Source organism: Plodia interpunctella, chromosome 20, assembly GCF_027563975.2.
Source record: "Plodia interpunctella isolate USDA-ARS_2022_Savannah chromosome 20, ilPloInte3.2, whole genome shotgun sequence".
In the NCBI taxonomy this organism is placed as follows: Eukaryota; Metazoa; Arthropoda; class Insecta; order Lepidoptera; family Pyralidae; genus Plodia; species Plodia interpunctella.
Genome location: NC_071313.1, coordinates 1948875 through 1976722, shown reverse-complemented (window position 1 = coordinate 1976722; position 27848 = coordinate 1948875). Strand labels below are relative to the sequence as shown.

General features: G+C 35.0%; 1 protein-coding gene across 29 annotated transcripts in view; it reads left to right on the top strand.

The window, feature by feature from the left end:
- Positions 1 to 27848, top strand: part of brat (brain tumor) — a 357328-nt gene that overhangs the window by 259814 nt on the left and 69666 nt on the right. For 12 of the 29 annotated variants that reach the window (XM_053760346.1, XM_053760339.1, XM_053760354.2 and 9 more), the window contains 2 exons: positions 8500 to 8533; positions 25595 to 25674. The exons of 3 other annotated variants lie outside the window; for them this stretch is intronic. Coding sequence is in view for 1 of the 26 variants with exons in the window: in XM_053760330.2 (XP_053616305.1) it covers positions 8500 to 8533 (34 nt within the window). In the remaining 25 variants the exon portion in view is untranslated. The remainder of the gene's footprint in view (positions 1 to 8499; positions 8534 to 25594; positions 25675 to 27848) is intronic. 14 more of the 29 variants (XM_053760348.1, XM_053760340.1, XM_053760356.1 and 11 more) reach the window with 2 other exon arrangements.

Here is a 27848-nt window from a genome sequence, read left to right as displayed (position 1 = left end):
ATACGATGGTAATAGCTACGAATTTGCAATGAATGTTATACAAATGTACGTGACTTCAATTACTAATTATACAGATAGGTACAACCATTGTAAGAGAGTCCCTTTGCTCTCATTCGTTATTTCTGTCATTAACACATGTCAGCGCCTTGACCTACTAACCCAATGATTTAATACGAAATGAAAGAAGTCGACAGTGCACTTGGTCATTATGACTGTTGCAACATTGCAATGCAATGCTGAATGCGCGATCTACATTTTTATAAATTCCAAGTTTGTTATGCGAATTTCGTTTAAGTTGTATTGTTTATGTTGTCGAAGCGGTGGTGGTGTTAAGACGCCGGCCTGTGGATCGAATGGTCCCAGGTTCGACTCCTACTGGTACCACATGAGTTCGTATACCATTCTGACTCAATGAGTATAAGTTGTTTTCATCGGACCACCACTTGCTTCGCGTGAAAGAAATTAAGGAGGAAACCCGGTTTGATTATTAACTTGTGGCAAAAAATCTTAACATTTACCTTAGACATGAATGTTATAAATTTATAATAGTTATGAAGTACAGACAAGGCAGACAAGAGAATTTTAATAGCAACAAGATGCAGGTGGTCCTGTACAAGCATCAATCGAACCTTCATGAATCAACTGCAATACTTGGATTGTATGGGCTCAATTCCAACTGTACAAAGTGCAGAGGTTATGTTAGATATACGACATAGTATATATCTTAATTTTTGAAAGTGTTAGTCCTGTAGCACTAGGCAGCTGATATCACAAACGATAGCTCGAGTTTTGATAATTCATTAACCTATCAATTCCCGCGCGTCCCGATCTGACGATTTTTTGTTGTTCAATTGTTTTTATTGTCTCCAATATCGAAGGGTTAAAATTTACTTTGTACATCTATAATATTATTATGAAGAGGTAAATGTTTGTGAGTTGGGTCTAGAAACTTCTAATTTAGCACGTAGGTTCCTTATGTGGTCTAGGTGTGCAGTAAGAAAGGATTTTTCAAAATATTCATCCTCTAAAGGGGTTCCAAGTTTAGGTAAACCAGATTAATTACGAGTCTAAATATTTAACTGAACGGAAAATGAAGCGGGCGAAGTTGCGGGAAAAAAACAGTATTATTGTAAGTTTAACAATTTTGTTTTCATATTTAAAACTACAAATGTAATTATTTTCGATTTAAACGTCCGTTGTTCAAAGGCGTCCACTTTTTCTTTTTTGCAAGGTTAATAATGACTCGATTACAATCGTAGGCGGTCGGTCGTGGTCAAATATCACTTTCCAATGTCAAATATCTACTTATACATCGAAATTATACGTAATTAAGACTGTCTTTATGTTTATTCGCGCGCACGGTATGTAAGCCGGCTTCCTGTTTCGGCAGTTCGATCATGTCTTTATTCGTCATAGGTTACTATGCCCAGCTGTGGGACACATAAACAGACTATGTAAAAAAATATGTTTATGTAATATGTTTACTCTTATTGTATATTATTACATGGCATTATAGAATGTGTCTTTTTGAGGATAGAAGGAAAATTGTCTTTTATGCTTAGCTTCTTGTACTAATATGATAGAGTACTAGCTGCGCCCCGGAACTTCGCTCGCGTGTGAATTTCGAAATAAAAATACCATATGTGTTATTCCAGGTTAAATTCTACCCGTGTACCAAATTTCATAAAGATCGGTCCAGTCGATTTTGCGTGAAAGTGTAACAAACATACATACACATTACATCCTCACGAACTTTCCCATTTATAATATTAGTAAGATTGTCCACTGTATAAAGCATAGTTGTAATTATGAATACAATCACGTTCTTGCAATTATTCAAATATAAATATAATAAGTCTAACACTATGATCGAAGGTTCTCTTAGATTAGAAACCTTGAATGTCTAGAATGTTAGATAATGAGCTAGCTAACAGCGAAGCTATCGTAACAATAGAAATAAATTCGCCATCATAAATTTAGATGTGCACTGAGTGACCAAATGAATAAATAAATAAATATATATATTAGGACAAATCACACAGATTGAGCTAGCCCCAAAGTAAGTTCGAGACTTGTGTCATGGGATACTAACTCAACGATACTACATTTTGATAACATATAGATAAACATCCAAGACCCGGGCCAATCAGAAAAAGATCATTTTCCATCATGGCCCGACCGGGGATCGAACCCGGGACCTCTCGGTTCAAAGGTAAGAACCTTACGATTGCGCCACCGAGGTCATCAACTACGTTGCTAAGCTGAATTTGTGACAACCCAATATTTGTCTGTGGAGCCGAGTAATAAGAAATTAAGGGAAGGGGCTTCTTTCAGTACAGTGAACTCTGCATGAAACTCTATGGCGCGGCAAAACCGGCGAATTTGCAATTTATTTATTTGCATGTTGAAGAGGTGGTGGTGTAATGTTTAAGACGCCCGCCTGTGGATCGAAAGGTCCCAGGTTCGAATCCTACTCGTGCCACATGAGATTGTATACCAATCTGACTCGTGTATAGTAGTTTTCATCGTCCACCACTTGCTTCCAGTGAAGGAAAACATCGTGAGGAAACCTGCACACTGGTTCATTCTTATTAACTTGTGTGTGAAATGGAGAAGGCAATGGCAAATCACTCCATTAATAATGCCAAGAAAGTTGTTGTGTGTGTTTCATTCCACGTAACAACCACGACCCTCAGCCATGAGGAATACGACTATGAAGAAGAAGGTTGATCTGCAGTTGACTGTACGTCTCAAAATCACGCTTCAAATCTCCAAAATAATTTCTCTGAATTCAATTTCTTTGAAATATAAAGGAGTTTCATAAAAACTCGGCTCATTTCCTTTATATAAATCTCTTACTTCGTCTTAAGGTTAATTTCGTAGAAATAAATCCTGTGTATCAGGTCAGAGGGTTTCCAGTTTTTGGAGACAGTTATCGTATTAACGCCTATTCCTGGCTGCTTTTGGTCGTAGATGTTTTTTTTTTCTGAAATATGTTTCGAAAATGAAGTACGATTTCCAGCTTTCCTTCCAACTATAGGTTCCACTTACTTTCGTGTCGTCGTGGATTTTTATTAAATAAGTTAGTACGATTCATTTAATTTAAATGGATCTGTTATACATGTTACAGAGAAGCTTTTAAATATTACCGTTTTGTGTAAATAAAAAATATAAATATCTTTTTTAATGACGACCTCGGTGGCGCAGTGGTAAAGTGCTTGCCTCTGAACCGAGTGGTCCTGGGTTCAATCCCCGGTTGGGTCATGACGGAAAATGACCTTTTTCTGATTGGCCCGGGTCTTGGATGTTTATCTATATATGTATTTGTTATGAAATATAGTATCGTTGAGTTAGTATCCCATAACACAAGTCTCGAACTTACTTTGGGTAGCCCCAATCTGTGTGATTTATCTTCATATATTTATTTATTTATTTTTGGCAAAAAAATTACGTCGTTCCTATTGTGGATATGAACTATTAATATACTAGCTTTTGCCCGCGGCTCCGCTCGCGTAATTTTCCTACGGGAACATTTTTTTTCCAGGATGAAAGGAACACTGTGTCCTTCTCTGTGATTTAAACTAAACGTATGCAAAGTATCAAGAAGATTGGTTCAGCAAATAATGTGTGCAAATTCAATGAACAAACTTAGGTAATTTCGCCTTTATAATGAATATTTAGGATTATGAAAAAACAATATGACCAACCCGAAAAAACTATTTAAATTTTTATTCAGACTGCAGTATGAAAATTGAACACTGGAAAAAAGTCGACTGCATTTTGTCCAAAGCCTTGAGCATTGAGTCTGACTCGAAAGCCCAAGCTTAATAAGGTATGCAATATATCGCACGAATTGCATCCGATATAACCTCTCTATAATAAGAAATCCTCAACACAATCTTGTTCCCATAAATTGTGTGCGACTATGACGTCATACCGGCCAGGTACTTGCTATTCTCACTGGCCACTGACCACAAGGGACCTTTGCGGGGTTACTGTCCTGCCAACTAAGCTGGACCCCTGTTCAGGATGAATTCCCAAGCGAGAAAAGTACATCTTCAACTGGTCGGTTTATCCCACCAATTTACTAAGAACTCAACGACCCCACTCGAAACTGCTCAAGATTTTTATATTGCGAAGGCCTAAATAAAATATTTTGAATTTAGCATGCAATTACGAGTATATTACGTCTTCTGATGTTAAAAATAAAATCCAGTTGGCAAAAATATTTGATACATTTCGAAGAAAATCAAGATTCCATTCTAAAGCTGCTTTTCTTATTTAATTATCCTGTATCAAATATCTACCAGTGTAGATAAAAAAAAATAGAAACCAGTATTGAGAAATTTCTCGTAAATTTCAATTTCATTATCGTCTATTTTTCCATCATAAAATCAAACGGCGACATTGTATGAATTCATCTGCACATCATAGTCATAAAGGTTAAATAAAGGAAGTCTCCCGGTTTTCAAGGATCAAGATACATTGGTTGTCAGTTGTGAGTTTCTTTTTTATGCCATATGTTTTCTGGTCGTTTTGTTGGCCTTGGAAGAATGTCTGGTCCCTGCACCGTGTGGGTTGATGTCTTCTTATTTAAAGGTGTAAGTTTTTCTCTCGTGTACTTCATTTTAAATTCTATCTGGCCAGGATTTTTTACTTCAGATTTCAAATTAGCTGTTCTGTTTTTAAATTTTAACATTTCGCTTGATTTATTCGAATCCGATGTAAAATATCAGTGGAAAATACCACCATTACGTTATTTAATACCAACCTTAATATTAAAGAAATACTTATTTACAGTCTTATTTTACCGAACGGTATTAAATTTACTCTGTCCCTTGTGGCCAGATTTCGGGGCAACGATGTTTAGTGGAAGAAAATTACTTTGATGATGGTGATTTTAATTTTGGTACAGTTTCTCATTTATTTTCTTAAATCCCAATCTCGTGTCTTGGGCGACATTTTTATCGATTACTTTATTTTGACACCGAACCGTACAATCGAATTCCTAAAGAAATCGAAATTCTACTAAATCATAGCCCAACATGTGGCCAATATAAAAATGCTGACGACCAACAGCTTTACACATAAAACTGAGTCTTATACGTTATGACAAAAGAAACAGTGATATTGAATGAGTTGTGATGTTAAAATTGTGGATAAGTGGGATCGGAAAAGTGGTCTGAACTCGCCTGACTGGTATTCACAGGCGCGACCTGTTTCGTCCCGTTTTGTTTTATTTTTGTTCCGTTGAGGCACTGACCACGACAACAAAGGTCTGTGGGCTGGGCTCGATCTTTTTTTTTCTACGGCGCTGGCTCCAAGGCGTTTTGCCTCAAGTTGTCTGCTGCACGGAGATAGCATTGTTGCAACCGGTGCTTTTGTAACTATTTTATATTACAATTTATTGCCTTATAAATTGATATCAATATTTCTGTTTCTTAAGATCAGACTGAAGTTGGATTTTCAACATTTTCTGTAGAATCGATACGGAATCTGTTTTATTGTGTCACTAAAATAGCCCCTATTTTGCCCCGAATGTTGGAAATGAAATGTTTATTAAAAACATGCCCTTTGTTTTGACTGTTTATTTTGAGGTCAGGTGATTTAGGTCCGGGACGTTAATCCTAGGCACCCGACGAGACCGCTGTCAATGTCAGACAACAGTAGGTGAACATCTACGTAAATAACTTTATTTATTTACTAATGCTCAGTCCCCTGCCGTCGACCAAATTCTTGGAATACTTTTGGGATGTCCAACAAATTAACAATCTAACAAATATGCGTGTTTTAACAACAAATGTGTACAGTTATTATCCCAACAGCTAGTATGTTAAACAAATTTTTAATTTTGCAAGTTCTATCCTTCAGTCTTCAATTGATTTCAAGGACAAGAGTTCTACAAACCGAATTGAAAATTGAAAAATGTAATATAAATTTTACTGCAATAAAAATTTTCCGTCTTTTGTACCCTAGAATCGATTTCTCTTGATAGGAAATCGCAGATTCCTCTATACTGCCATTTTTATTGCCCTCCGCTTTTATGTTAGTGGCAACACATACGTTTTACGATTATACGGTAGATAACCTAAATTGTACATACATATTTACAATCTCCTTGATAGGCTTTATGTAATCTATCATTCAGGAAAACCTTTTTAACCCACTACGCCAGACCCGGGGTTTTTATAACTCTGTAAAAAACGATATCGGATTTAACTTTAACCGTAGTTTTGCCCGTAAAAAGCAATGGTAAAAAGCCAAAAGTTAACTAGTTTTACGATTCAGCTACGTAAACAGACTTCGAAAATCGAAACAAACAGTCCCCTGCCCTAAAATTAAAAAAAAAAAGAACGCGTTCCGCGCAGTTTATTTATCTATTTATAGCTTAGGCCAAGTGTTCGTTTCATTACTTGTGAACATATTGCGGTGTTTACGTTGTGTATTTCTGGAGCTAGCCGTGTGTTCGGCCACGTGTGGGGTGCCAGTGTTGCCATTGCAACGCCCTATGTCTTGGCCTTTGATTTTTAAAAAGTAAAACGCGCCAAAGCGCCTGTGCTTCCTTTCGATTTTTGAAATTCGATTATGTCTTTGGCCTTTTTTTTGATCGTTCCAAATTTAAAATGAATAAGGAACAGTTTACTTTTAGACCAAATGGCGTACATTGCCTTTTACTGTATACGTTACAGTTATCGTCAAAATTGTCGGTGCAACCCACCCTTGGTAATTAATTCGTTTAAAAATTAATGTGCCGAAATATCTGATTAAATTTATTTAACTCAACAACCAGACCTAATTATTAATGCTAAAACCAACCAAATAAGATTATTAAGTTGTTAAGTTGTAGTTCTTAAGCGCTATTTATTAAACTATATATTAAACTGTCCCGCAGTTTAATAAAGCCTTTTTTTTCTACACTAGTACCATAAGCTTTATTTTCATACACTAGAGAATTCCAATTTATTAAATGACATATCTCAAAAATTCTCTAAGAAGTATCTGGTCCTAACTGGTTTAAGCTGGATTATATTGGAAAGAGTATCAAGAATCACGATCCATAGAGATTTATACTGGAGAGCATTCCGCAATTTGAACATTTGGGTCAAATCTTGAAGAAGAAAGATGAAGACTCCGGAGGGTTGGAGTATATTTATTTGGATGATATAATCATTGTATGTAATTTTAGAACCTTATGTATAGAAAGGGATTTTCGTCATTTCCACTGCCGTTTTTTGGTGTTGGCTTGTTTGCCGCGTGCTAGCGAAACAACACCAAAAAATTAAATATAATGGGAAATAAAATGTTTGCACTAAAAATCGAAATATCTGGGCCTCGATTCTCGTGTCATCGAAATTCATATTATTATTTACTTATTTATTTCCTTGTTGGAGGCAAAACATAGTGATACTATAATTATCCATAACCAACTAATGTATAATACCTATGTTTTACAAATGAATAAATGATTGATGACTGATTTCATCCCATTTCCAAAAATTTTGAAAGTTCCCTGTTGTATCCTTTTTCTAAGTCAACGATTTGACTAATTAAGGGTTATTATCGTGAGTACCAGAACATATATAACTGGTAATATAATTATCTCTCTTAGAAATATAATTTTCTCCCTTAGAAAGTAGGTACTTTTGCATTAGAAAATGTTTATGCGTAATATGGGAAATAATCATATACACAAAAATAACACGAGTTTTGCATCAAGTTTACTGACGTTATAAGTAAATGAGGCTTTAATTTGTTGACTTAACAAGCTACAAGCTGTTCCCTGCAACTTCGCCCGCGGCAAAAAGTATCATCAGGTGCGTTTGTCTATATACTTTCAGCCCGCCCTTTTTTCTGGTGCCTGGCGGTAGAAATTAAAAAAAAAACAGTTTTATTCTTAAAGAGTCCTAACAAGTAAACAGTCTTCATAGTTTTTATTGTTAAATTTTGTTGAAAATTAATCAAATATTATTTCAAACTCATCCTAAAGTAAAATATGTACTACGAAAGTCATTTTTGATAAAAATTTTTACTAAGACCCGTAAGAAAAAAGAAACTTTACTGATAAACAAAAACTAGTTGGAAATGATGACAGATACAATATCAACAAGAAAACATCTTGGATTTATGAATAATAATTATGGCTTGGTTAGCAAGTTTTGAATTCAAATGCATATTTCATGTTAGTATTTACAATTATCCGAAAACCATAGAACACCACACCACTTCCAACTGTGTGCGTAGTGCGATTTTGGTATTTACATTTCACTATCGAGTCTATTCGCAGTGAGACGCAGCTAACCAATCACAGTGCGTCTTTGTGACGCAACGACAACCACACCGCAATGTGATTGGTTCGCTGCGTCTCACGAATCGACTCGATAGTGAGTATTGAAGTGCAAACCCGAACTTTATTCTGTATATGGTTCTGTAAAGTCGTTGTAAGCATGATTTTATATATTATAATAACAACGAAATAATTTATTTTATTTTGGTTTCCAGGTACACTACGCACAAAACGGGAACAAGTCAATCCGTGAGTTTACCTTGTTTACGTTACCTCATAAACATCCATCGTAACACAAACTGTAGCGAATTGTAAATAAATACATAAATATGGCACCGAAACGACGCTGTTGCGAAATATCTAATTCAGACTATGAAATCAATATTGAATCTAAATTGTTTACTGCCAAATACTAACAATTTATACATGTGACGCGTGCACTTGCTTCCGGTGAAGGAAAATATCGTGGGGAAAGCACACGAAGAACCATGTCCCATTGGGGGTGTCCGTTAATCACGTGATGTGTTTTAGCATTTTTAATCCTATTGGCCAGGCTAGCCTAGCCAGGGAACCCTGCCACGTATCAGGCAGGGTGGGTGGATCTCAAGCGTATCGACCGCTGCGGCCGCGCTGTCATTACGAGCCGTCACTTTTCTTGAAGAATTCATTTTCAAAATCAATTATTCACATAATTGATATTACCACAGTACAGATTAATTATTTTAAAGTCAACTAATTGTTGTCTTTGTTAAAATTTGAAAAAATGTAATGACAGCACGACCTCAGCGATCAAAACGCTCGGAGAAATACGGGTATTTCTCCGAGCGTTTTGCTAAGGTTTCAGTCTAATATAAAATCACGTGTATTTTCGATAATTGATTTTTATCTTGTCCACTAAGGCAGTTGCGATTTGAAAATATCGGACACTTATTTAATAACTAACGCCATCTATTGGTGGCATAACGCACACTAGTTGCATAGCGTGCAATAAAGCTGTGTCGCTAGGTGGCGCCATTATATTGGTTAAAACCATGGATTTAGTAAGTAGTTGTACGGAGTACCTACTAATTCCATGGTTAAAACATTGCTTTTGCCAACAAAACATTTCTTTGGATAAATCACAATTATAATCAGAGGATTTAGTGTTGGTTTGCAATTCATTTCACTATCGAGACCATTCGCAGTGAGACAGTCAACCAATCACCGCACTTTGATTGGTTGTCTGTGTCTCATTGTGACGCAACGACATACACACCGCATTGTGATTGGCTAGCTGGAGCTGGATCTCATTGCGAAAGAAAGGACAGTGAAATGTCAATTGCAAACCTAAACACCTGAACGTTCTAGAATCTTTTCTGTTGTTTTTTGTCCTCCATTAGGCGACTTTTTTTTACTAAATCATAAATATGACATCCTCACTGTCTCGGCGGCAAATATTTGTCAAGCGCAGATTACGGCCAGATGGCGTAAGTCAAATTTTGATGAAAAAATTCTTTCTCCCTGTTTACTTTAGCCCCGAGCGGTAATGAACTTACCACGGACGCGGTGAAAATAGACGCGGTATTTTTGGAAATTTTCATTTTATATTTGTAAATGGAGGTCGCATTTTTTTCGATTTCATTTCTTTGGTCGCTTGAAGTTCAATTTTAAACTACTAGTACTAAATTATAGGTGTACAGTCGGGGACAGATTAAACTAATCTAACTAGGTTCATGTTTATTTGTGTGTGACTGTACAATCTGTGGTAAATCTACTCTTTTATGTGTATAGACCACGGTAGGCAAGTGACGTCTTCAATTATTGATTTGGAAATAGAAATCAGTAGTTTTAGTGAAAGAGTGCATTTCTGGCAGTACAATTCAGTTTTAAAGACGAGAGATTATTTCAGTGGAATTAACTCCCAAAAACGAAAATATAGTACAGAAGTAAATTAAAGAAGTAAACAAAGACAACGAATCACTTTATCTTTGTTTTACTTTTTTTGCCGCTCCTATTATTCCTTTTTGGGTACGGTTCCGATTATTCCTTTTTGGGTACGGAACCCTAAAAATGCGGAATGTAATCAGAATGTGTTTTAAATAATCACCGGCTCAAATATCCTGGTAATTTCTCCCAGAAATATGGACTAAGTTAGTATCTGACGACGATAAGGGCCGGGACGCACTTCCGCGCGCCGGCTCAAATGATTTATATACTGTTCGGGGACTTTAGTCACGTACCTGGCACGCAGATATATACCAAATTGTATACATACATGCATTTTTTATGCAAAATTATATCTATTGCATGTTTTACAGTTGTGGTTGGCTCGATGCCGCGTAGTACGGTCAACAGCACATCAAGTTACCCTGTATGAACCTCTATATGGCGTGACAATAGCGCCCGGTTTGCAATGAATTTGTGTACGTTGATGTACACGCGCTCAGCCTACGATAGATAGATACGATCCATAGGTCGCTGGTTCATATACGGCTCGAAGGACCAATGTTAATGGATGAAAATATTAATAGTACTGTATTTAAAATAGGGCTGTTGTAATAAAAGGTCCGGAGGTGATGAAATGCGTGTATTCGTCCAGAATGAGAAGGGGAGAGAGAGAGCGAGAGGGAGAGCACGCGGGAAATATATCCAAAGACAATATATATAACATAGACAATGCTAAAATGTTGCTATTTCCAACAAAGGCGTTTTGTACCCATCATTGTACATGATCAGGCGTTTTGTACATTGTAGCGCCGTCTTATCAATTTCTTTTATTTCTTAGTGAAAAGTAAATAAAACATATCATATGCCACACTAGATAAAGAATTTTGGTAGAAAGTATACAAAGCATTTAACAGAGGTGGACAAAAAGTAGTCGTATTAACGATTGAGCATTGTGACAAGGTACAATAATCATGTAATAAGAGTGTAATCCTCAGAAAGGATTACAGAATACACAAAATAATCTTTAAAAAAAAATCAAGATTCAACTGTAATGTAATAAGATTACTTTTCAAAATAATCACTTGATTATTTTTAATATTACTTTTCACTAACGATCCAGACCAGTTTGGTAAGTAGTCAAATGTATCGTCGGTTTTCGATTTCACTTAACTTACAGGATAAACAGAGTCAACTGTCGCTAATCTTACAATTCGCAATGTAATCGTTTACGGCCAAATTTTGAAATGGTCCACCAATGGATGGGTGACCCAAAATGTATTGTCTCGTGACTTTTCGTGTCTCAATGGCACGTTTAATCCGTTTTTACACGAACCAAAAACTTCCCATATGTTTATTTTCTTTTTCGAAACATCTACTGATTCTTCATAAATTTTAATATGTTTTCTTTCTAGTGTAATCTAGTTTTTCAAGTTGATTTTAATACATTTCTATAAAACAAGAGATAACGTCGTAAAAGCCATTCCAGCCTACCACTAACTCGCGGATTACGAATGAATTATTAATGTGGGTAATCACATAAAACCCTGACTTTTTTATACTACGGGCGTTATTTTCTTGTTAGTGCCTCTAGGGGTCTCTTTCGAAATATGGATTCAGTTTTTTATCTAGCAAATATATTTGTAGGTGACAGAAATCTTTATAGCGTTTACACAGAGATTCTAATTGCTTACACAGATTAAAAAACACCTAACATTTACTTTATTCAATCCATACTTATGAGAAAAAAATCCGTCATCAGATTTTTTTTTCGTAATTTCATCTATAATACGTGTATTGACTGAAGATCCGTTTGAATTATGTCTGTTGACGAATTTTTTTCTTGATGGATTGAATAAAGTGAATTTTACTTTTCTAAAATTCAAATAGGTATTGATTTTATGACATGTCCCAGTATAATTATCAACAAAAATGTTGAGTAAAATATAGCCAAAAAACTTGATTACAGCTGGGGCGTAAATCTGTTTTTAATAGCAGTTATTACAGATTTGGAGTTATCAGGAACAGTTCGGGCTTGTTAATTGAAAATGGCTGTAGATAGGGCATGGCTGCGGAGAATATTAATGTACAGACTGTAACTTACCGGTATGATTGACGGCCTAAAAAATTATTCTTGTTTTATGGTATACTGTTCACCCGCGGCTTCGTCTGCATACATTTCCCACTGGAATAGTTATTTTTTCGGGATGAAATGTCACACCTTAAACTACATGGATGGAAAATTTCAAGAAGATTGGTTAAGTAGATAACGCCTGAAGAGGTAACGAACAAACTTACGCATTTATAATATTAGTCAGGACTAGATGTTGCCCGGGGCTTCACTCCCGTGGGAATTTTGAGATAAAATATAGCCTATAAACAATCTTGGATAATGTACCATTCTAATGGTGAGAGAATTTTAAAAATCTGTTTGGTAATTTCGGAGATTACCCGCCTCAAACATACAAACTCACAAAGTCACAAACTCTCTTACCTCTTTATAATAATAGTATAGATTATGTTTCTTGTCTATTATCTAACAATAGGAGAAGGGCCAGTTGTGGACACTAAATGATGACTAATAACGGATTTTCAGTATGTTTCCCAACATACAATCACTCACTATACAATCGAAAATATCCATTCGACCATTAAGTAACATAATAATTGTTTACAATTGGATCACTGGCAGGTTTATTGCACAAACAATCTCTTCCAGCCAACCTATATACGACATATTTATATGTGTTTTCAAAAAGCGAAACATAAAACGTAAAGCAAACAAATCTTCTTAACAATTTGGTTGATTGTTAAGAAGATTCAGTCAGACTCGGCAAATCCTTTGCTTCTACAAAATAGCAACACAAAATCCATCGTAGAATTTTTATATATTTTTTATATATAATCATGACGACATCAAACGAGTTGAAATACGAAAATCGTGTTTAATCTATGCATCAAACCGAAGCCATAGTCTTGTCCCGGCGAAATTATCACGTCAAAATACGCCTAATCCTGACCCTTTATTTTCATAATGAATACCCTTCATCCGAGATGTCCCCATCTTTATCACAGAGCCATCTGTTGATTTTCTTTGTTAAACTCGCCCTTTGTTCTCGGATTAAATTAAACAAGTGTGTGACTTATTATTTCAGTGATAAGGTCCAATGTTGTGTTTTAATAGTACGTTTAATGAAGGTATTGTTGAAGACAGAGGGCGCCCCTATCGTCACATGTGCACTACTCGTTAGAGCTTCATAAGCACTTTTGTGCCCGTATGTACGCCAAGGTAAGGCATCGCGACAAGTAGAATTGTTACACCGAATTAAACTTTATGCCGTCGCATTAGAGGTTACGTAATGTCTAGTATCAGGGTTTGCTGGGGATAGGTAGCAGGAATTGAATGGGTTATGTAAATGGTGTTCAGTAAACTTTTAATTGGAACATACATTGTTTTAATTGACATTCTAGTTGTTATTGTTTGTTTTTGTTGTTTATTTTGCTTAAGTAGCTAAGTAAGGGTAACTTGATACGGATAGATGACCTAGTAAGAAGATAAGGTAAGGTAGGGTAGCCTAATTTCTTATTTAAACGGAATGACATTTGGGCTCTTGCTATGTGATAATAGGTATTAAATAAAGTAACGCCTACACCCTACACGATATTTAAAATTTGACGTTTCAAAACTACATTTTCCATATATGGTTTCGTTTATTATCTGATTAAAAGATAACCTTAATGTCTTTTTTACGGCCAGTCTACTTTGACTCATATCTACAAAGGAAGTAAATTTAATGTGTTTTTAAAACGCAATTTCGGCGTTTCCGAGTCAACCCGCCGCCATTTTGGACTTTGAACTTTTCTCTTATGTCATGTGTATTAATTTCACATTTCCTTTAGGCTTAAAGGATATCTATATTAACTTTTGCACGCTGATTCGGCATAGCAATTGATATTTCGTATTTGTCTAATTTACTTTTGCCATGTTTAATAAATATAAATATGCAATAAAATTCATGTTACGATTTTTATATTTATGTTATTGAAATTTTATTGCACGAAATGCAATATGGAAAAGTACAACAGTTGGACATTATGTTAAAAACAATGTAACGATATACCATGGGGTCACACAAAGCTATGTGGTCGCTAAAAATAATAATAATAATGTGTCTACTACAGAATATTGTTCATAATATCATCAAATTAATTTTTCCTTTTGAAAACTCGACAATACAGCCGCAGACCGCTATCAGTCATTCAAAAACTGGCCAGAATTAATGAAAAATATAAATCGTCCCGCATTCCAAATTTGAATAAAATGCGCGCGTGAGGTCACCGCCATTTCGGCTGGTTACATTTCGACTATTATACGTATTACGAACTCTGATAAATTAACACACAAGTGGTTTGTAATGGATGTGGTTAAATTAATATCAAAAGTAAAGTAATTTTATTCAAAACGTGCGATTACACAGTATTTCATTTCATTTTGCATTTGTAAATGGAAATCACGTGGTTTCAATTATGCAATTAATGAATTTTGTTCTAAAGAAATCTGAATTATTTTGTAAGACGTCCATATATCATTTTACTAATTTCAGTGACATTTTCACCCACCTAAATCGCTCTAGTTTTTCAAGTGCCAAAAAATTGCAACCGAGCTCAAAGAGATTTAGGCAGGTCAACGGATTTTGGTGCCACTAAACTACTAAAATTCCTAGAATATTTTCGAGCTATCCCTGCGCGAGAATCATTCTTTTTCAGATACTATACGAGAAACATTTAGAACTAGCTTTTACCTGCGGCTTCGCCCGCGTCAATTTCTCACGGGGTCAGTGCAGAGATCTATCATTTCTTGCAATATTTCACGAATGTCGATTGAATAGAAGCTTGAAAAGGGACATTGAACTCACTTTAACATTTTAATTTCGTTTAATGAAATCGAAAAAGTGGAATAGGACTGAACATATTTAGAATTTGTTCCTTCTCGACTAAAGTAATCATTTATGATTATAGTAGTAGAATAAATCACCGTTTATTAATCCATTTCCTCAAGTCATGATCACACTACCTTGGCATCGTAATCTGTATCAAAATACTTCATTCTATTACCCTATTTTATTTAACTTCAATCAGGGTTGCGTTTGCCCAACAGTGGGACACATGGACAGGCTAATATAAAAACTAAATTAGCAATTTAACAAACTCCCGGCTCCCAACTTGTTGTCATTCTCTTCATCTGCTAGAAAACAGCTGACGTTTTCTAAACGGCTAAACACATGTTTTCCAAGCATAGCTAAGAACAATCTCCTTTAAATTTTGTATCAATTGGAAAAACTAGATCAAAATCTGTTCAGGCGTTTGGCCACTATGATGCCACAGACAGAAATACTGATACACACGACACGTTAATCTTCTAACCCGATTTGTCGTGGGATGTTAAAAAAGACTTTAATCAAGAATGGAAATATAAAAAAAAGATTTTTACTTAAAGACTAACGCCTTGGGCCACAAAACTTTTTGCTACTAGTGAAGTCAGTGAATTTTGGATGCCAGAAATTACCTAGAATATTTTTGAGTGCAATTAGGGGAGGTGTTGCTTCTTACGACGGTCCATATTTATTAGTGTTGCATCTAAATTAAAACTGACCTGGATGTGTTGTGTAACATTAGGCGTAGGGTTAATGGAAGTTGTAAAGTTCTCAGCGGTTTGTGGGAATGTTAACAAGAAGAACACTTTATAACGCATAAACCATAAGGTGAATGCCCTCTGGCCCTGGCAGTGGATTAAATATTTATAATTATTAAATATTTACATCGTTAAAACGATGGTCGTTAATTGAAATTTATCTACACAAATAATCCTATAAAAGATATAAGTTCCTTCCTTTGGATCTTACCTTTTTTGAGTAAAATCTCTAATTAATTGTTCATTTATTTAAATATTATTAAGCTAAATAGACAAATGCTATAAGTCACTCTCTGCCAATCAAATTCTTTTAAAGTTAAAACAAAATTATAATGATACCTAAATACAAGTAAAATTCTTCCATAAGAAATTAACGTAAAAATAAAATAATTTTAATAATATTAATTAAATTTATCTTTCATGCGATAAAACATTATACATCTACACACATATTTTTCACCGCGATTGTACAAAGCGGTACAATCGCGGTGACGAGTGGCGCAGATTGGAACAGCTGTCACTTATCTACGCAAGTGTACCCGCATGCCCTTATCAGGACCATGTGTGTTGGAGAGCATTGTGCTACCGCTTTTGAAAATCAAGTAGTTCTTTTTTGTCTAACCGTACTTAATCATCTGAGTATTTTTTCTCTTTATTTTTCGAACGGATATTCTAATTTCAAATAAAAAAAATAATCGAGGCAAGCGACACGTGATCCACTAAGGTTTCCGTTATTTTGAATTCGAATTTCGAAATAACTTCGTCACAACAGTTAATCACCATCATAAAATATGATTACGAAGTAACTCCTATTCTAAAAATTATAAAAAATGTAACTTACAAATAAATACGTGAAAAATTGTATTGCTGTCAAATGTTTTGCTCGCTGTTATTGTACCTGCCTTAAGTTACATACACACATACATACATACATACATACATACATACATACATACATACATACATACATACATACATACATACATACATACATACATACATACATACATACATACATATATGTAAATTTATCTAACTTAATCTGTCAATAATAAACAGACACAGCCCTACACAAATAAAAATACTCAATACACAATTTGAACACATTCCGCTTTCCCAAAATAGATGTTTTTATTTATGACTTATAAAAACTTCACGTGCACACACACCCTTAAGTGTTCGCAGTAACCAACCCCAAATCGGTTTTCATGTCGACTCGATGACAGAAACACGCGAAAAAAGCGTAAAAAACAAGTGCAATAAACGTCTATCAAATCGAAGTGATACTATCGAACGGAATAGTGATACTTTTGTTTGTCCGAGTTCGCAGTTTTGCCGTGATTTGGGCAATTTGTGAATAGTCTAGCTGATTGGACAATAAAATGGCCGAATGTGCGCGTGTATTTGTGAAAATTGGGGTAGATTAGACTTTGTCTTGATTGGCAGAGGCACGGGTGAGTTACTAATAAACAGAATATCTTATATATATATTTATAAATAAATATATTAGGACAAATCACACAGATTGAGCTAGCCCCAAAGTAAATTCGGGATTTGTGTTATGGGATACTAACTCAGCAATACTAAACAATATAACAAATACAAATATTTCAAACATTCAAAACCAATCAGAAAAAAAATATTTTCCATCATGACCCGACCGGGGATCGAACCCGGGACCTCTCGGTTCAGAGGCAAGCACTTTACTACTACGCCACCGAGGTCGTCAATTTTCAAATTTCTTATCCAATACTGAAAATCACATCAAAATACAAGCGTATCTCTTTCTTCGTTAGAAGTGGTGGTGGTGTATTAGTTAAGGCGCTTGTGAACGGAAAGTTCCAGGTTCGAATCCTACTTGTGCCGCATGAATTTGTATACCAATTTCATTCATGTATAGTAGTTTTCATCGACTTGCTTCCGGTGAAGGAAAACATCGTGAGGAAACCTGCACTCTGATTGATCAACTTGTGTGTGCAATGGAGAAGGTTATGGCGAACCATTCCGTTAATGGTGCCAAGAAAGTCATTGTGTTTCATTCCATGTAATGACCACGACCCCCAGCCATGATTACGACTACGAAGAAACTAATTCTTCAAACTAATTGATTGGTAACTCAGTCACACAAAATCAATTCTATAAAATTTTACATAAATGTAGTTTCAAGTAAAAATAACTGCGCCCGTGGGAAATTTGCGCGGGCGGAGCCGCGGGCAAGAGCTAGAAAATAAATAAAACAACTATGAAAACTCGAAACTGAACTGGAGTCCCATGTAAATACTCTTTTGTTATGTATTTCTGTGTGTACGATGTTACGCGGAATATTACATACGGTCATGTTTATTTAGGCCAGTTGCCACAATTTATTACGATACTTTTTAACCCCCGACGCAAAAAAGGGGTGGTATAAGTTTGACCTTAACGGTGTGTCTGTCTGTGTACGTGGCACCGTAGCTAATCAACGGGTGAACCGATTTGGATGCGTTTTGTTTTTTTTAAATTTGATAGCCAATTTTTATCCGGTGTTTCTTAGATATGTTCGATCAAAATCGGTTCAGCCGTTCATAAGTGAAATGAATATTGAAATTCATTCACAACTTAATTTTTTAACCCAAATTGTTGAACTCAACAGCTTCAGCTCGTCTCCCTTACTTAATTACATTCGAAGTGGGGAAGAGAGATCAAAGAAGAACTTTTCCTTTAAACTAACAAGACGACCACGATCTTTGTGTTCAATTATATTCATAGACTGATGATCACAACTCTCGTGACATATTTAAACTCTCTTAACTTTGCTAATGACTTGACTTGCCCTTGTTATTGCGATAAAGGCTTGTTCAAATATTGTATGGAAAGTTGGAATTTGAAATATGGATGAAATAAGTTACGTATCCTAACTAATATTATAAATGTGAAAGTAAGTTTGTTTGTTACCTCTTCACGCTCTATCTAGTCAGCCAATCTTCTTGAAATTTTGCACACATGTAGTTTGAAATATGGAGAAGGACATAGGGTATCTTTGCAAAAGAAAAAGCTAGTATGAAACGTTTAGAGTTTATTGAAACGACAATGTTGTTATATTTTTTTTATTTGTTGTACGTACTTCGAGTAATCTGAAATTTTATTGTCCGACTGATTATAATTGTTTTTATTGAATTCTAATGTTATGTATCCTTGAGTATTGAAAGCCTTATTAAGCCTTGTCAGTTGATAAGCAACAATAACATTTCAAGTAGGTTGGACGCCAGGCAGGCGGCCGGTTTCTGCGATTCATTACAGTCCGCCGGAATATTGAGACAAAAAAATTGTACATACGTTACAAACATACAAATTTTTCTAATATATCCTACTAATATTATAAACGCGAAAGTTTGTGAGGATGTATGTGTGTATATGTTACTGTAAAAGCCCGTATATAGGTAAATCTTAGGTTGTCAGAAAATCTTAGGATTTACCGGCATGGGTTGGTAAATGTAAGTATTTACAAAAAATAACTATTTTTTCGGGCTTTTGCCATTAGAATTTAGTATATGCTAGGTTTTGCCACTGACGGCTGGTAAATGTTGGTTTTGGGAATAAAACAATGAGTAATTCTTTTTAATCATTTATTTTTCAGTCAATACCTTACATATTTTTATATAGGTATCATAATTATGAGAGTAATTAATTACCTAAGTAATTAGTCTAATCCATATCTATTTTAAATTATTTTTATGTGATAAGTAGGTATTTTTATTTTTAAAATTTTTTAACTTTTAAAGGTATATATGATATATTTTAACGAGCACGAGACAATTCGCCGAACACGATATGACATATTTTTTTCAACATTTACCGTGCCTTTGATGTAAATCCTAAGATTTACCAAGTGAATGGTGGTAAAAGTTCGAATCGCAAAATTGTTCGGACTTTTACCATTAAGAGTTGGTAAATCTTAGGTTTTACTGAAATATCATAGGATTTACAGTAACATATATATATGTTTGTTACCTTTTCACGTAAAATCTACTGGACGGATTAACAAATAGAGTACTTTTTATCCCGAAATTCCCACAGGCGCAGCAAGCTATTCACATATAACTATTTATTCACATATAGCTATATATCTGTATATCCTGTTTTTAAAACTCGAAATTTTCATAGACAATTTTCAATTACACGACGGGTATCTGTAGCTTAAAGGCACAATTTAATTACAATACAGACAAAATTAAAGTGAAACGTACGATCATACAGAACAATAACATCATTAAGTCCGCCATGTTAATTAGGGTTCAATGCTTAACGCGGCCGATCCAGTAATTAAATGGGATGTCACTCCGTGTGACAAAGTGGACCCGTGTCACGCACAACGTGTGGAGCTGGCGATTCGCTTGATAGTTGGTGATAGGTTTCCGAAATCTTCGTCTGAAATAGATCCAGTTAGTATTTGATGTTACATTGTGTCCACAATCTGTATCTCGGAGCTTCTATTCCGTTATAAAAAGTATCCTAAATGCCTGATGGGATATTCCAGGCTATATGATTCCATAGAAATATGTCCAATGGAATTTGCATGAGTGAGTAAAAAACAATTCAACTTTCGCATAAGTAAGAAGTAGGATTTGTACCTTGTAAATATTATATGCTGTGTACTACGAGTATCATGCAGCCTACAACGTCATTAGCTATGTCCTTACAACTGTGGTACTAGTCTATCTTAAGGTGTACTTTTTTATATATTTCACAAGCAGGCAAACATGCATGCGGCCCACCTGATGGGAAGTGGTCAACGCTTGCAGCGATAGGGGTGTCGCACGTGAGTACTTTGTGGCCCTAAGGTCTATTAGCACAGTACCCTGTAATTACACTGCCTGTCTCACAATTCCAACCGGAAATTTACGTATGAAACTGGCCAATAACAGAACACACATTTGCATATGGTAATGTTTGTAAGAAACATATTCTATGAATACGGACAGAGAAACTTCACACACAGTATATTCAGAAATATGTAACTTTTCCGCACCCGAGTCGCAAAGCTAACTTTGTAATCAAAATCCGCATTGCATAATCAAATTTGGAGGGAAAATTAATGATAAAAGCGAGACAGCCATTATGTTCTCAGTCGGCAAACTTGACAAAAAGAGAATTTTGGTATCAATTAAGTAAATCAACGTAACTCTTAAATGGTTCGTCCTTTTTGGGTCGCTTTAGAAGTTTAAGATTTGATCACAGTATCTTAGTCAAAATTCAGCTAAAGTTTGAATGAGCTACATAGGTTTTACTTTTATTTTTACTACGGGATCTCGATAGACAAGGCATGGCCATTTTTCGATTTCACATGATTTATTTGATCATTTAAATACCTACTTGTAACTTACTAACTTACTTTTGATAATGTCATTGCGATTGCAATCGATTTCCATTTCCAAGTTCGATTCAAGTTCGATTTTCAAGTTTTTGTCTAGGTAAGTATATTATAAAATAAATAACTTGTATACAATTTTTCACGAAGACGTATAGGTATTTTGGCTTCAGAAAAAAGCACGCACTGTGACTGTGACTGCTGAAAATATACGTCAATTTTCTTAAGGAATAATTTCCAAAATCAATCATTCATAAAATTGACATTACAACAGTACAAATTAATTATTTTAAAGTCGGATAGAAAAAGTAATTCTTGCCTTGGTTACAATTCGAAAAATTGTAACGATAGCCCGACCGCAAGCGTTCGAAACGCCCTGAGAATCACCAGCTGCGTCTCACTGCGAATCGATTCGGTGAGATGTGAATAGCAAAGTCGCGCTACGCACACAGATATACTCATGCGCAATAGCGCGATTATTTTCTATTCTTTTGTATCAAACCATCTTAAACGACGGGTATATAATGTAATACATAAAGGTTCACAAGCGCGTGGGAGGTACATTCAAACTTATGTTGATTTGTGTCGTAATGTGTGTTGTGTTGTAAGCATTACAATGAATGGAGGGATAGGCTGACGGCTAGATGGTTTTGTGCGTAGGAAAATATTAAAAACTAATGGCCCGTCCCGGCTTCGCTCGGCTAAAAATATAATTTAAAAAGTAGCCTTTGTTACTCTTAAAGGTTTCGTCTATAGCTGTGCCAAATTTCATCAAAATTGGCCCGGTAGTATTTGAGTTTATACATTACGAATATAAATATTTTTTTCTTTATTAGCATGTAAGTAAGGATTGTACTTACTTCGTAACTACTTACTATTGTTGTATAAACATAAATTTCTGAAAGGTATGTAATTTGAAACAGATCAATTACCACACTAATTAAAAACATGTTAACCGTTACAAGGTCACGTACCAAAAAAGATAGGACAAAAAAATATATAAAAACTGTACACACATACAAATCGGAAGTTAATTAAGCTGGGGGCCTACCATGGAACGTAAAACACGTAGCACGTAATTGCTACGTTTTTTTTACACGATGCGTACACGATATGTGTAAGAGAGACAACATGTGGACGTTAGTAACGTTTTGCGTATTTGTATTTTTCGTAGTAGGCCTTCTGGTTTATTCGGGCGTTAACCACATGCGATAAATACTAACTGGCACGTAAAAAGTGTTCATTCGCAATACAAATTTTAATCGAATCCTACTAATATTATCGTACTTAAAATGCGAAAGTTTATGAGGATGTATGTTCTATATGTGTATATATTACTAGCTGCGCCCCGGAGCTTCGCTCCCGAGGAAATTTCGGGACAAAGAGTACCTTCTGTCCTTATCCAGACTTCATACTACGTGTATGCAAAATTTCAAGAAGATTGGTCATGTAGATAAAGCTTGAAGAGGTAACAAACAAACTTACTCTCGCGTTTATAATATTAGTTAGGTTGGTTGTAACTATTTCACGCAAAATCTACTGGACGGATTGTTATAAAATTTGGTTCACGGATAATTCAGGTGCAGGCGCAGCTAGTAATAAAAACTAAAATTCTCTCTTTAAGTTTTCACTAAACTCTGTCAGTTAGGTACTTACTAATCAGACCAACCCAACCCAACTGAAGTTTACAAGTTGCGTAAGCAAATCCCTCTGGCTAGATACACGAACATATGTCCCTAGTTAGATAACTAGTTTGTTACGTAATATTTGTTTATTGAAATAAACTTGTCTGTACACAAACATACATTTTTTAAATAATATATACTTATTTTCTCCACAATATACAAATTAATCAAATGGTATAGACTAATAGTAAACACATTAGGTAAGAATTTATATTGTTGTGGGAGACTGGTGCTTAAACTAGACTAAAAGCCTGTATTTTTATAAAACAAAATCCGGTTGTTGGCTTTCAACTCAAAAACTACTAAATGGATTTCCGGTCATTGGTGATATTTTTTTTTTTAATCAATCGATTCAATAAATAAAATGAACAAATTGAAAGATGTCTGTCTTTTTTATGAAACACAAAATCATTCGGAACTTACAAACATGTATTATTTCAACTTGTAACAATCTGTGATAATTGAAAAATTCGTATTAATTACGAAACTTCAGATAAACGGACCGATACTCAAACAAGAATCTGTAACAGGATTACACGATCTAATTAACTTTCATTGAAGTACAGTATTCTTATTCAAACAGTCTCAAAACCTAATAATTTAATTAGAAATTCGTTATTTTCGGCTTGACCAGTCTGGGTCCAAACTGGTCGAGCAGTAATGTGAGATCATTTGCCACATTTATCTTAAATAGATTCATTAAATCAAAACTTTTTTAGGCCATTGATATAATTCAGTAAATATTTTACTATATATTTTTTTTCCCCCATATATCGCTCTTTTCGACGACCTCGATGGCGCAGTGCTTGCCTCTAAACCGTGAGGTCCCGGGTTCGGTCTTTTTCTGATTGGCCCGGGTCTTGGATGTTTATCTGTATATGTATTTGTTATTAAATATAGTATAGTTGAGTTAGTATCCCATAAGACAAGTCTCGAACTTACTTTGGGGCTAGATCAATCTGTGTGATTTGTCCTTATATATTCGTTTACTTTCTTAAAGTATTATCAACATATTTATTGTTGAAATCATTACCGGCGGTTAGGAATCGTTTATGTCGTATTTTTTATACAGCTAGCCAAGGCTATGTGTCCTTTATTCGCCTTGTACGACATCTACGGGAACCTAACGCCACTCAATCTTTCCCTAAATACTCGAATGGCCAATATAAGGAAACATCTTAACGAGTGTGTTATTGCTGACACTTGTGTCTGATTTTATTCAAGTCGCCTATAGGCATCTGATATGACTTAAAAATATTATTAATACCTACCGCCATATAATTGCAAGGCAACACACTAGTAAACTACACAGTCAACCAGTAGCGTGCTTGATTGGTATACAAACTCATATGGCACGAATAAATCAAAATCAAATCATTTATTCAGAAATTAGGCCTTCACAGGCACTTTTTCACGTCATATTCTAAATTAAATGATGTTTACCAAAGCTACAAACTACTAGCATTTCGGAACTACCACCACCAATAGGATTCGAGCCTGAGACCTCTCGATCACAATGTAACTATTCTACCTATACTGAATTGTAAATATATTGTACTGGAGGTGAACTCAACCAATATGTATTTATTAATGAAAAGTAAAGATTTTGATAGAATCCGCTGTTGCAATGATGTTAACTAGATTTTGAAGCTTACCTTGTCCTTTGACGTTTTACTGTTTTATAATTATTGTTGGGAACGCGTTCTAAGAGGCTCATTAAGTATGTTATGAAAAAAATAAAATTTCCTTTTTTAAATCTGTGAATTTTTTTTCATTAATTGACTTCAAACGAAAATGTGAATTACACAATATCCATAGACTACAGAAAAAAATAACGAAAGTGTTACTGATTATACTAAGAATGTTATATGTATGTAACCGGATTTTACTGGTTCTATGTATTTACTAATAACCTTTAAACCATAGAGGGAATTATCTTCGTAGAAAAATACATATATTATTACACGGACATCATAAACAAATATTCTAAATTCAACAACCATAACACTCCTTTGTCTTCACCGCAGTAGGATAAAAAATGACACACGTCTTGACGCCACATGTTTGAAAATCATTAACCATATCGCAGTCAGCTGTTGCGCCTTATTGACAAGGTAATAAGGTTTATAATTTGCATATTTTTAGACATTCACGTCTAATGCTGTCGTGTTTTTTAAGTTTGTTCGGGTCTGTTGCTACCTGCATTCGTTTTTTTTTTCTATTCCAAGGTCGTATGCATTCCAGACAACGGTTTTATGTCTGCTTCCTGCTAAATTTGGATCATTTAGGGTTATTATATTTCTCTTGTAAGTTTTGGAACCGTTAATAGCTTTGAAATGTCAGAAGTTTTTGTTGGTTCTGGGTAATATCGTAAGTTAGTTTTTAGTTACATCTGTCTTTCATTAAACTAAACATGGTCTCAAACATAAAATAAAATTGATACTGGAGTTTAAACTATTTTCCGTAAAGTAAATTGATCTATGGTTAAATGATTTTTGTCCATCCAATGGGACTACGGAAACAAGAGGACTGCATTCATTTATTGCTTGCATAATAATTATTACTTCGCATGGCTAAAAAGATTACGGAACTGTTTGCAAAAAACTTGCTAATGAAATTTCACAGATGAGCTTTATATTAATGTTATCCTTCTATTGTTACAGTTTAAAACAACGTTAGTAAGAAGGCACGCTGGCTACCGACAATGAATTACATATAGATATCGAGCAAACGATATCAAAACGTGAGTACTAGTACCTTCAATTCACCTTATTAACATTAATTAATTATGAAATTGAGAGCGTCTTAACCTCACCGCGAACTTCGGATTTATACGACAAACATTTCGCGAGCGTCGTATATATCCGACCAAAAAACCACTGCTTGTAAAGTTTAGTGTGCACATCCCTACCAGATTTTGTTGTTTCTTAATTATTGGGATCGCCATTTCCGACAAAAAAAATATGTTTTGAATAAGTGACATTATGCGAAAATGACATCTTCTTCCGTGTATGTTGCTTTAGATTCTAAACAGATGGAAGTTTTAGCTTTCCCGCCACCTCCGCTTTTCCATGCGAATAGAATTATTTTAAAATTTTGATAGTTCCTACTCGGGCGGGAGAAAGGATGCTTATTATTTATTCGGCTATATATGAGCGTATTATATATATGTTATTATATTATCGACGAGCCGCTAGTTAGACAGAACTGATTCACTTTCATGTCTATTTCTCGGTTTGTGGCTCCTATAAATAAGGTACCAAACCACGGTTATAGTTAATTAAATTTAATACCCCTGACAAGAATCCAAAATTTCTAACTCGCATTGTTTATCAAAATTCAAGCAGTAATAATAATTATTCAAACAAAACTCACGGTTTTGATGTTTACTCAGGACTTGATTGTATAATTAATACACCAACTTTGTTGTTTAGCGAGATGAAACTCTAATTGGATAATGATAAAGTCGGGTTTCCCATAAATAACTTTTCAGTGGATTAAGGAAACTGCCTGAATTTCGGTGACAGCTTAAGTATTTACTTTTTTAGTGTAAGACGTCTGTTTAAATGTTATATTTTTCTATTAAAACGGTTGCCATATTTGAATTACCTGAACAAATTGTGGCCAGAAACTGCAGATACTTTTATGAGCCGACAAATAACAAGCCACACTGATCCACGACTCTACGGACAGATGGCACAACGGTCGTCTCACTGTAGAAAGCTAACAAGCCTAAACCGCGCAGACAGTGCGTTTACGATTGGAAGCATATAAGCACGGCTCCGACATGACACTGTCGGAGCTGTGCGGTTCCCCGGCGCTGAGATCTTCTCTTTGTGGCGGTCGAGCATAATCACCTCGCTCCCGCTACATCTTCATACAATTTCTTACGTTCTTCTGCATTGATCCATCGACAGATTCAACGGAATAAACGTGACGGAGAACGATGAGCAATGGGAACACGCTCTTAGATAACGCGAAGTGGGCCAACACTTTTTCAACTGAAATATTCATTTTGCACGAGCTAAATTTATTTATTAATCTGAACTTCACCCGTTTGCAAGTCAAATACATTATGGTTAACAACTTTGAGATTAATTTTTAATTCTGAGCCACGAGTGCGCCCATCGGAACTGTTATATTTTTACAAACTTTAATTTAACTTGCAATGTATTTATATATGAATGTAACTCAATTTTGAAGCAGATATCTTTAGTTGTTCCGGTTAAAATAGGTGAAATGTTTTGTTTTATGAAAAACTATGAGATTGTTTCTGAGACTACGATTTTCCCACGGGAATTGTAACGTAACAAGTAATTATATCAATATTGATTTAGTAGTTAAAGCGTGAAAAGAACAAACAAATTCACTTTCGCTTTTGTAATATTAGATGAAAATCTTTCTGTTACTTTTGATGACATACACAATGAAAGTATGCGATGATATAGGTATTTTGGTATTCAATCCTTGATTGGTCAAAGAGAATTCACGTTCCTTTTTAAAGTGTTATAAGAAATTCGGAATACTGAAGATTTTGTCTCAATAGAAACAATAAATAACAAAATGGCGTCGGCGGGCCCTCTGGCGCTTTTCCCGCCTTTTCTTCTGTCAGGCTTTAACCATGATCCATTTATCCTAATGCCACTCACGACTTATTTGTGTCTTTTAAATCTTTTTAGCGATATTTAACCGATATGTTAGCATATTAAATTGTTATAAAGAACCGGTCAAGTGCGAGTTGAACTCGTGGACCACTTTGTCGGCGTAATTAATGTTTATACCCATACTAAATCACCATTCTAGTACTATGTTTTTGAGCTAAACAACAGACGGACGGACATGATGAAACTATAAGGGTTCTTTGTCTATAGGACTATGGAACCCTAAAAATAGTTTAAAAATACACATTTAAATGTG